At 45.4% G+C, this 12,188-nt stretch overlaps 1 protein-coding gene across 1 annotated transcript in view; it reads right to left on the reverse strand.

The window, feature by feature from the left end:
• The window catches only part of LOC135174232 (sucrase-isomaltase, intestinal-like), a 53,643-nt gene that overhangs the window by 31,293 nt on the left and 10,162 nt on the right, over positions 1–12,188 (reverse strand). The window contains exons 5-7 of the mRNA XM_064141448.1: positions 3,990–4,158; positions 3,107–3,203; positions 819–931 (exon numbers count right to left, since the gene is read on the reverse strand). Coding sequence (XP_063997518.1) covers positions 819–931; positions 3,107–3,203; positions 3,990–4,158 — 379 coding nt within the window. The remainder of the gene's footprint in view (positions 1–818; positions 932–3,106; positions 3,204–3,989; positions 4,159–12,188) is intronic.

The following is a 12,188-nucleotide window of genomic DNA, read 5'->3' on the forward strand; positions in this document are numbered from 1 at the left end:
GGTGTGGACAGCTGCAGCCCGGGAGGGGGCGGAGGCCGTCTCCCCGGTGGCACCAGACCCCTGTGAATGCCTGAGAATGCCCTGGGGGCCTGCAGCTGGACACTGAGCAGAAAACTGTATAAAAAGGCAGGAGAAATGCCTGCCAAAGTGTGGCATTCCCAGCGGACCACCAGTGGCATTCCCAGTGGACCACCAGTGGCATTCCCAGCGGACCACCAGTGGCATCTCCACCGGATCACCAGTGGCACCTCTCACCAGACCACCGAGGGCAGACCACCACCAGACCACCAGAGCTGCACACCACCTGAAGAACCTCTGACAAACTCCACAGAAGATCATCCCTGGGCCACGCACCCGTCTCTCTCTCTCCCCTTCATCTGCGACTGAAGGTAATATGATCACAGCCTTTTTCCTTCCCTGCTCCTTCTTCTCTTCTCCATCGATCTCTTTATCTTTCTCTCTCCCCCTTCTCCCCTCTCTCCCTCCGTTTTGCCCAACCTTATCCTTTAATAAACAGTTTCATGGTGCTATCTGGTCTCGTTTGCACCTTAATTTCACAACATGGAATCCATAAGAACTGGCCTCGCTCCTCTGGACAGAGATACTCTTCATCTCTGCTCCTCCGGACCTTGACAGTCTGCCACACTCATACAAGACAGTTCACAGAAGCTTGAGCACCAGCCAGGTTGTGCGTGGACCTCAAGCTATGGCTTTGTATGAACAGAACAGGAGGAAGTTTTGGCCGCGCTGCCTGCCGATACTGACAGGAATTTGTTAGAAGGCACTGCCCCATGTGCCTTGTGCACTTTTTTACTAACCTCTGTGTACTGCTGAACCACGTTTTCAGGAGTTGGTCCAAGGAAGATGTAGAAGTCAAGGATTCCTCCAATAGTGCGGAAAGTTAAAGATGGATTTGGACTCAAAGAAACATCTGAAAGAAAAAAAACCAAGCAGGTTCTCAGAAGCAGCCAGATCTGCACTAAGCATGGGAATGGTTCAAAGTCATATCAGGAGAGGCTCAGAGTTGAGATTAGGAAAGATTTCTCTAAAAAGAGGGTGCTCAAACACTGGAACAGGATTCTGAGAGAAGAGGCCAACAGCCCAATTGTGTTACTATTTAAGCAGCATTCAATGTCCTTAATAACATGCTTCAACTCTCGGTCAGCCCTGAAGTGGTCAGGCAGCTGAACTAGATGATAGGTCCCTCTAGGTGCCTCCCAACAGAACTGTTAAAACTTCTATTTTATTTTCTACTCTGTCCTCTGTATTCTGTCACACAGACCTTTTCTGTGCATAAACGCATCGCTGTGCAGAGGTGTCTACACGTTCAAGTCACTGGCCAGCACCTTGTGGGTAGAACTGGATGACCAAACAGGACCTGTATATAGGTTAGCAGTCGCCCAGAGCTTCTCTAGTCTCTGCTTGCAGAGTGGCATTATCACAGTATCACCAAGGTTGGAAGAGACCTCACAGATCATCAACTCCAACCCTTTACCACAGAGCTCAAGGCTAGACCATGGCACCAAGTGCCACGTCCAACCCTGCCTTGAACAGCTCCACGGACGGCGACTCCACCACCTCCCCAGGCAGCCCATTCCAGTGCCCAATGACTCTCTCAGTGAAGAACTTTCTCCTCACCTCCAGCCTAAATTTCCCCTGGTGTAGCTTGAGGCTGTGTCCTCTTGTTCTGGTGCTGGCCACCCGAGAGAAGAGAGCAACCTCCTCCTGTCCACAACCACCCTTCAGGTAGTTGCAGACAGCAATAAATGACTGAAACTCCCACCGGCTAGATGGTAGAGATCCATTTGTCTCAGTTTCATTTATGTGGAAAGGAACCACAAGCCTGTGTTTAGAGTTCATCTCTGCTATTTTAATCTTCTTATTGGAAGTCATTGCCTGCCAGGGGAAAGTGGTTTTATAGACTGAGTGAAGTTTCACCTTTTCTGAAATTATACCACTAGATGAATACTGTAAGGTGACCACAGCAACACACAAAACTATTCTCTGCAGACAGAATACAGAACTAGCTGAAACTGATTTGACTCAGTTATAGCTCCAAGTGCAGGGTGCTGCACTTTGGCCACAACAACCCCAAGCAGAGATACAGGCTGGGGTCGGAGTGGCTGGAGAGCAGCCAGACAGAGAGGGATCTGGGGGTGCTGATTGATACCCGCCTGAACATGAGCCAGCAGTGTGCCCAGGTGGCCAAGAGAGCCAGTGGCATCCTGGCCTGCATCAGGAATGGTGTGGCCAGCAGGAGCAGGGAGGTCATTCTGCCCCTGTACTCTGCACTGGTTAGACCACACCTTGAGTACTGTGTTCAGTTCTGGGCCCCCCAGTTTAGGAGGGACATTGAGATGCTTGAGTGTGTCCAGAGAAGGGCGACGAGGCTGGTGAGAGGCCTTGAGCACAGCCCTACGAGGAGAGGCTGAGGGAGCTGGGATTGGTTAGCCTGGAGAAGAGGAGGCTCAGGGGTGACCTTATTGCTGTCTACAACTACCTGAGGGGTGGTTGTGGCCAGGAGGAGGTTGCTCTCTTCTCTCAGGTGGCCAGCACCAGAACGAGAGGACACAGCCTCAGGCTGTGCCAGGGGAGATTTAGGCTGGAGGTGAGGAGAAAGTTCTTCACTGAGAGAGTCATTGGACACTGGAATGGGCTGCCCGGGGAGGTGGTGGAGTCGCCGTCCCTGGGGCACTTCAAGGCAAGGTTGGACGTGGCACTTGGTGCCATGGTGTAGCCTTGAGCTCTGTGGTAAAGGGCTGGACTTGATGATCTGTGAGGTCTCTTCCAACCTTGCTGATACTGTGATACTGTGATACTGTGATACTGTGATGTCAACCTCAGAGGAAATTACTTCCACTTTCTCCTTTCCCTGTAGGTTCGTCTCTTTTTTTTAAAAGGAAAATTAATCATTTATTTTAACTGAAAAATACCTTATCCTGTTAAGCAGCCACTCTTTGAAAACTTTATAGACCTGAAATCTCATTTATGGAACAGGCATATTTTTACCACACTGAAAAAGCAATAAGTAAACCAGTTTTTCATATTTACTAATTTACCTTCTTCCTATATGCAATCCATACAGGAAGTCCAGATATGCTTTTACCTTGTGCATTGGAGTTCAGAAGGAGAACACCATGGGCATTGGAATCAGGTTCTACACACATGTAGAAAGGGTGAACTCCATAGAGGTTGGCTGATGGCTGAAAGAAACAACATATAAAATGTGGCTTAACTTTGATATTTTTAATATTTTTCTGTTAAGCAGACACATATGCAAAGGAAAGGATACTGATTAATTCACAGCCAGAGGCTTGTTTTGGAAGGTTAGGCAGTTTTTAAAACTAAAACAGGGTGAAGCCAAATTGATGGAAAATAGTTACTTTTTCTGCCTCACCACAATAATGCTTTTCAGCCTCCCCCAGTTAAACCTTCCATATTCTGCCAAACCCTCCAAAATGTCATGGAGAAGAACTGCTAGTTCTAATGGACTAAGAACTGCTAGCTATAATGGACTAAGAACTGCTAGCTATAATGGACTAAGAACTGCTAGTTCTAATGGACTAAGAACTGCTAGCTGTAATGGACTAAGAACTGCTAGCTATAACGGACTCATCAACCATTGAACCCATTTTAGCCAAACACCTGATGAGTCCTGCTGACATCCCGCTTGTTTGGATGAACAAAGATTGATTTAATTGTGAGAATAAATGCTTTCCTGAACCAGGATCTTGGCACACAAAATGCCTTTCTCCCTCCCCCCTGAAAACTATCTGCACCATAAGAAAGCTTCTGGCTAAAGCTTTCAAAGTCCCCTCAAAATGGTTTTGTCATTGAATTAAAGTGTGCAATACCTGCACAGCCTGTAACATTCCATTCACGTTAGTGATGTTATCATATAGAGAGAGATGCTCCCTCAGCAAAACCGTACCTCACCATCTCCTTTTGGTGATACAAGCTAGGACAAAGTGTGGCATGAAGTGAATTACCGTTGGTGCCTGATCCCTGCTGTACATGCCATAAGTAACGAAGTCCATGCTGTGTTTAAAGGACGTATGCTCATGTTCACCAAATCCATACACTGAAGTGGATGGCACAGTGGTTGTGATCTGAAGATACTGGTTGGAGAAAAAGAGATCAACCAGGGGACTGTCCCACCTGTGACAAATAGAGGGCGATGTGATTAGTTATCTTTGGTACACATCATTCTAAGTTCATGTCTTGCTACTTACACTTTTTCTCTATTTTGGAGAATAAATTAAATCCTGTGCATGCCTCTAACATGCTTATCGTGCACGTTAGATATTTCATCTATTTTTACAATAAAATGCACCAGTATAATTGTGAAAATAACAGCTAAAGTAATAGAAGACACTATCTATAATCCTCTTACCAATATAAGTGGTTGCTTGCGCTATTTCTATGACAACCAACAGGGCAGACTAGGAATTGTTATTACACAGTGGGGTTCAGAATCCTTAACGAGAATGATGCTTAGTTGCTATCAGTTTTCACTTGGTAATATTTTGCTAAATGAGGACCCCACTCTTGTTATCCCTGACTTTATGCAGGCACCTAAAGCAAAGGGATAGCTTCCTTCAGACTCTGCTTGAATTGGATGTTTTTATTCTGGTGGCACTCCTGTTTCTCTCACCAGCTTAATGTCTTTATTTTTATTGAATCATCTATGGACACAGACTCACATTTTAATTAGATGTTACATTCCTTTTCCTATCTCCAGCGCTATAATGAGCTACAAGCTAGATGGGGGAGAACATAGTCAAGCTGTGGAGAAGTGTTTCTTTAACAGTACTGTGTTTGCCATGAGTACCACATTTAGATAGCACCCTCTCGAGCCTTGTTCAATGATGAATTTGTTAGAGCTAATCAAAATTAATGAACCCAAGCCATACAACATAGAAGTGGCATAACTCTCATTTTAATGGCCTTTTGTCAATGATTCAGACAGAATTAAATAATCGATCACACTGGCTGCTAAATCAAAGAAGCAGAAGATGGGCTGTGTCAGAGGGCAGCAGCGCTGCCCTGTAAAGACAGTGCTCACTGGTGAGCCCTGGCTGCCACCAACATCCCTGCTTGGGAGCAAGTCCCTGCTTCAGGGAAGACTGGGAGGGCCCATATATTTTCTAAAAGATCTATTTGGCCCTTCTCAAAAGCAAGAAAAGTAAGATTTTGTATTTAGTCTTGATTTGGTTGCTTGCCAGTGGCAACCTTCCCCCCTTTCCATCATCTCCTCCACTCACACACAGTACCAAATAAGGTTAACCTTCCTATGAGAGAATAAATAACACATGTAAAATATCCCTTAGAGTCAGATACAGCCCTTGGGAAACAGAGGTTTTTCTGCAAGAAGCTGCTGCTGAATGGGAACAGCAAGGGCCTCTGGAGCTGTATTTCTGTCCAAAGAAGCACTGTCACGTATCTTTGCTCTGTGGCAAGGCAGGCACGGTCACTGCTCTGAACAGACCATGGGGTTATGCAAAGAGCAAAGGATGCCAGAGGCAGAATGCTTTGGGAAGTGCTTAAATATCTGTCCTAAGTCATTGAGCACTCTCCATGATGTCTGTTCAGAGGACATGAAGATTCGTACATTTATGGTACCTACATTATGGCACTGACAATTCCCATTGATAAAGCAATTAGTTTTATCATGGCATAAAAAAGGGCTCCTCCCACTCAGCAAATCCTCCCCCTGCCCAGGAGGATCACTGCAGTGGTGAAAACCACCACCCTAGAAGCAAACCCTCCTCCCCATTGCATCTTTCAATGGCATGGTGTCTCAGTTCTAATTTAAATTCCCAGAGACTCAAATGTATTTGATAGAACCAATAGCAAATTTATAGAGTGCCCTTCTCTCTTCCCCCTTCTTTCCCAAAAGAAAGGAATTAGATGTAGAAAGAGGAAAGGTAGGCATACCCAAATAAATGATCTCACTCTGATTTGGAAGTTAAAAGAAGAAAAAGTTTAATAATAAAAAAGAAAAATCTGAGATAGAGAAGATACAAAGGTATAGGGAAGGGAAAATAAGATACAAAATGTGTAAATACAACCAGATTTTTGATGGCAATGGATTTGTCTGCCTCGTGGGTGATGGCCACGAGGTAAAAGAAAGAGAACCAGGAACAGGATGGTGATGCTGGTAAGCAGGGAGGCAGGGAACGCAGAGCGAGAGAACAGCAAGTCCCCTCTGCTTTTATAGACCTTTAGGCAGGAAGGGGGAGTGGGCTAACCATCACCTGGTAGTGTTCAGACCCACCCCTGGGGAGGGGTCAAAACCACCTAGGGTCAGGTTCAAGGTCACTCCTCCTGGAGGGTTAACCCTGTACACATGGATAAGCTGTTATACACCTTGTGCATTCTCTCAAGCCACTGTCATGGACTCAAGTTCTGCATGGCATCCCCAAAACAGTGCCCTGATCTGCACCCTTCCATCATTTGGCTCCCAAGGGGCTGCTGCTCCCAACAGTACAGCTCCTTACACTGTGCTGGCAGCCACTGCTCTCCATCAGCCTTGCCCTGTCATTAGACTTTCACTTGCCACAACAGCTATGAGCTACATATAGCATTAGCCACAACATTAAAAGGCTGGTAACAAGTCTCTTTTTTCTAGGCACCATTATGCCTTCTTCATTTGAAGTGTGGTCATGTTCTCTCCTGGCAGCTTTCTGCCTCCTCTTAAAAGAGGCTGCCCTTGTGCTCTGCACCACACTGCTGTAAGCGGCTGTGATACTTTATGTGTTTCCTTGTGTTATGTTGGCAGAGATCAATCATTTAACTGAAAAAATTTTGTCATTCTTTAAACACTTGGAGATAATAAAGGAAAATGTATTTCTCCATCCTCCCCTCCTGCTGGTTTAAAGTGGGTAGAAGGAACAAAACAGGAGGGAGCACCTCATGTGCAGAAATTTCAGTAGCTCTCCTTCAACAGTCCTACAAACCATAAGAGTGCTGTGATGGACGGCAAAAGGGATCTAAAAATCTGAATTTTTGAGAGCACACTGTCAAAAAATCCAAAACAGCAAAACATGGAGAGCAGCCAGGAGGAAAGGGACCTGGGGGTACTGAAAGATAGTAAGCTGAAGATGAGCCAGCAGTGTGCCCAGGTGGCCAAGAGAGCCAATGGCATCCTGGCCTGCATGAGGAACAGTGTGGCCAGTAGGACAAGGGAGGTTATTCTTCCCCTGTACTCAGCACTGGTCAGGCCACACCTTGAGTGCTGTGTCCAGTTCTGGGCCCCTCAATTCAAGAAAGATGTTGAGGTGCTGGAACATGTCCAGAGAAGGGCAACAAAGCTGGTGAGGGGCCTGGAGCACAAACCCTATGAGGAGAGGCTGAGGGAGTTGGGGGTGTTTAGCCTTGAGAAGAGGAGGCTCAGGGGTGATCTTATTACTGTCTACAACTACCTGAAGGGGCATTGTAGCCAGGTGGGGGGTGGCCTCTTCTCCCAGGCAACCAGCAATAGAACAAGGGGACACAGTCTCAAGTTGTGCCAAGGTAGGTATAGGCTGGATATTAGGAAGAAGTTCTTCCCAGAGAGAGTGATTTCCCATTGGAATGGGCTGCCCAGGGAGGTGGTGGAGTCACTGTCCCTGGGGGTGTTCAAGAAAAGACTGGATGAGGCACTTAGTGCCATGGTCTAGTTGACTGGCTAGGGCTGGGTGCTAGGTTGGACTAGATGATCTTGGAGGTCTCTTCCAACCTGGTTGATTCTATGATTCTATGATTCTATGTGAAGACAAGAACCATTTTCTTTGCTCACCCTTTGATAGGAACTCTCCTGCCTGTAGAAATACGAACTGGTCTCTCCACATGTCTGCCCGGTCCATTGTCTGCTAACAGTTGCCTGCTGCCTGCCTGGGCAATCTGACTGATAAACTCTAACATTTTTTGCCAACATTGTGCATTACGTTCAAGAATAAACTTCTCTATTTTTTTAATCTTATGCCAAGGCGGGGGGGAAAAAAAGAGGGGGGGGGGGGGGGGGGATTTAAAAGATCAGTGTGAAAATGAACATTTCTGGACAGCAAATAAACCAGCTCCATATCCACCCATCAGCCCTCAAGTCACCATGATGAAATGCACCTGCAGCAGACCAGGACAACAGTTCTAAAGGAAAGTGGTTAGAGAGACAAATAAAACATCCTCTTGATGTTGAGGGTGTAGTTTATGACTAACATTGTCACAACACTTGAGCAAAATGGCTAAAAGGCAGTAAAAATTTGTTTTTAGAAGTACAATCATCAGTCCTTTGTAATACAAATGAGAGATGACAATTTACCTGGTTGAATGAGTTTTCCCTGTTGAAGTCAGTTGGAAAGTAATAACCAAGGTATGTGCAATTCCTTGGAGCACCAACTTGCCTACCATGAGAAAGCAGCCAGTGGCACTTTCAAAGGTGGTCTTGCAAAGCCAGCAGAATTAGGAGATTTGGGACATACATATGACACATCATTAGGCCATGTATTATGCACCATCTGGACATTCAAAAGTAATTTTAAGTTAAAAGCAGGGCTTTTTTCCCTCTTATTGCAATGATTCCAGGACAAGTGAGCTCATGACTTCAAGTTACAAACACTTGCCTCAGTCACTCGAGACCCTTCACAGCCTTTAGGAACCACAGTCTCGTGAAAGGAAGCACACTGTATTTATCATCTGTGTACAAATTTAGGTAGAAGCTTCACATGTCTATCAGAAAAGTGGGCCTAAGCCTCCAAGCAGAGCTTGGGCATACATTTTCAGAGGGTACAGGCCATCACTGTATACTCAGGCTGCCTATAAAGCAGTAAAGCACCTCAGAGGCAGAGGTGTATGGGCCCTGTTTTCAAATGAACCTCAGATATACCTGTCCCCTTATTCATCTCACTTGAGCCACCAGAGAGCATCATCTTAGAAGCCCAGGTGTTTGTGACTTTCCATTACTCTCTGATGAAAAATGCTTCCACTGTGTGCTGGTGTTGGTTGGAGCTAGAGTTAAATTTCTTCATAGTAGTCAATATGAGGCTATGTTTAGTTAATATGGGGCTATATTTTGCATTAATGCTGGAAACAATGTTGGTAACTCAGTCTCATTACTGCAGATCAGTGATCACAGAGAGTTCAAGCCCTTTTTTGCTCCTCACAGCACCCTACCAGTGAGTAGGCTGGGTGTGCAGAAGAAGCTGGGATGCAATACAGCTGGGACAGCTGACTCTTACCAACCAAAGGGGCATTCTTTACCACATGATGTCATGCTCAGCATATAAAGCTAGAGGAAAGTGTGGTGGAGGGGCTGAAGCCCCAGAACAGAGGCTTCCCTATGCCTCTACATGCCTGGACATGTTGCTCTGCCAGGACCCATGGCAGTAAACAGGTGTGTAGCACACACACACCCAGTCCATGTATCCCTGGGGTCCGCCCAGGTGATCCCCATATTTGGGAGGGTCCAGGCAAACAGCTTCTGCCTATTAAGGTAAGGTTTGGCTTACTGCCAACCTGATTGGTCACTTTAGATGGCCAAAAGGGGCCACAAATCTCAGCCCACAGTCTATAAAGAGGGGTGCAAAGGAGCACCACGTGTTCAGAGGTTCAGACTTAGCTGTTCAGACTCAGCTCTCTGATCCACATTGCAGCTCTGACCTGCTTGCAAGGCCTAGACACAGGATCTGGCTCTCACTCACTTGCATGCTCACTGAGGCTCAGCCCTCTTGCATTGATCTCAAGGCGCAGTTAATCTGTCTGCGAATCTTTGGAAGCAGAGCACATTCACACCTGCACTTGATACATATATGGGGAGCCAATAGCCCCCTAAGCCAAGTCTCACAGCAGCCTGGCACACACTGCATGCCTGCTGCTATAGCCTGGAGTACCACGTCAGCAGACCTTCCAGACTGTCTGCAAACCCACAAACACAGCCTGCTAGCTGTACAGAAGACCGTGCCAGAAGTCCTGCACCTGGAATCCTGCCAGCTGACCATCCCTGGACACGCAGCATCCAGAAGCAGCAGCATTGAGGCAGAGACCACTTCACACCAGGAGAGAAGGTCAGAGAAATCCTGTTTACCCCAGAGACTGGGAACACCTTATCATTCTCCTGCAAGCTGGGAAGATTCCAGCCTCACAAAGACCCGGGCACACTGGGCACATGCTGTGACACAATCCCGAGAGGGTGATTAATGATTAATAATTAAGGGCAACACATCTAAGTAAGCTTTAATTCCTTTGTAATATAAGTTACCTCTGCCTTAGAGCAGACACAGTTTCAGCCCCTGTTGGACAAACAGCATAGCTCCTAAGCAGGCATTAAGCCTAAGGGAAATCTCTCTCTGTCTATAGTTGTTGATAATTTGATTCAAATCCCCATAAATATATCATGTCCTAACTGTTTTCATAACCATGCACTAGAACTACTCAGTGGTTGGGGATGGCACAAGTTTGTAAATATTAATTTTAATCAATAATTTTATAAAAAATTGATACCACCTCAAATTAATTTCTCACCTCCCCCTAATAAGGGAGACATAGAGAAATATCCCTCTGCAACAGAAGGCTAGCGAGGGGATGGGTTGGTGGTGAACGATTGTTACTCATTTGCATCACTTGTCTTTCTTGAGCTTTGTTTCTCTCCCTCTCATTTTCACATCAGCCATGTTCCTTATTGCTGTAAGCCCTGGGACACTGCCAGACCACAGAAAGCACCCCAAGAATGAATTTTTACATGCTTATCTAACTTATAAGGTGATCTATCACTGCCCCAGTTTGGAGCCATGGGCATACCCGGGACTAGAGGGCAGAAATGACTCTTACCCCTTTCCAAGAGCAAGAATGAAGATACTGCACAGTGATTGGAAGTTTAAAGAGAAATTCTATTTACAAGAGCTTATAGACACAAGGCCATCAGGTGGAGCAAGTATAAAATCTACTAGGCCCAAACTGGCCTTCTAGAATCCTCCACCCCTTCCACCCTCAGTCAGCCTGAGAGTAGGCTAAAATGAGAAGTGAAAGGAAGAAAAGGCAGGGAACAGAACGGGCAGACTTCAAGTCAGGCACTATCTTTTAAGCTGTGATACCGGAAAATGGAACAGAATAACAACATTACAATATCCTGGGACGAGCAGATCCATCCCCCTGGGATGGGCTTCTGTTCCTATGGTTTAAGGGGGACCTGGACCCCTCAAACTACCACAATCATATAGGTGAGGAAATTTGGTGCAAGTAACCAACAAATGTGACATTTTAAAAGACAAAATTGCAGGTTATATTTACAGTTATTGATACAGTTTTACTCTGCTTCTACTGCATTCATTGTCATGGCATCGGAGCATCTCCTATAAGTGGCTGGATATACAATGCCTCATTTTTGTTCTGAAAAGCTTGGGTAAGTGACACACCTAGAATAATTCTCATCTCTGTAACATAAATCTTAATGATTAGAAGACTAAAATAATGGCTCTTACAAACCAGAAGCAAACCCAAGCTACCCAATTTACTCTTGTTGCTTTCAGCAAAACTGCAGTTTAAGACAATAGTGCTGTAAATCATTCTAATAGCCTTGTCTATGTAAAAACATCTTCATGGTAAGTGGCATCTGTTCGTCCCACTACAATCAATAAAAGAGGCAGCTGAACTCTGCAGCAGCCTTTTTGGCAATTAGGGGAAATCTTGATTAGATTTTTGGTTATTTGCACCATATCTTCCCAAGTGTGATAGCAAATGAGGTATTCCAAGCTCTTAATAGAGTGAAAGGAGCACTTATCTGTCCTGGGGAAAATGCTCTACCTTCCATTATTTGCATGACATCATGAGGGAAAAGTCAGTTGGAGAACAGGTATTAAAGTGGAGAATCAAATCAATAGTCCATCCCTCCACAGCCTGTCTCCAGTTATTGCAGAGGAAGGCATAAGCTGTCGCTTGGAGCCAGTCTTGCAATGATCTGCCTATGGAGGGAGTTTCTGGCTGTTTTCACAGAATTAGCTTCTGTCGTGAAACATGGAGGCAAAAATACTATGGTTTTATTTTTCCTACAGATTACTCTTATTATTTAGGAATGTGTGTCTTGCTAAGCTTCCAGTGCCATACTGCCCTGGAGCAACAAGTCCCACAGAATAATCACACACTGCAAAATGAGGATGTCTTTGTTATTTATTGATACCTTAAAGCAAGCAGTCCCTTGTCTTTTACTTTGTTCTTGA

Source organism: Pogoniulus pusillus, chromosome 4 (assembly GCF_015220805.1).
Source record: "Pogoniulus pusillus isolate bPogPus1 chromosome 4, bPogPus1.pri, whole genome shotgun sequence".
Taxonomy (NCBI): Eukaryota; Metazoa; Chordata; class Aves; order Piciformes; family Lybiidae; genus Pogoniulus; species Pogoniulus pusillus.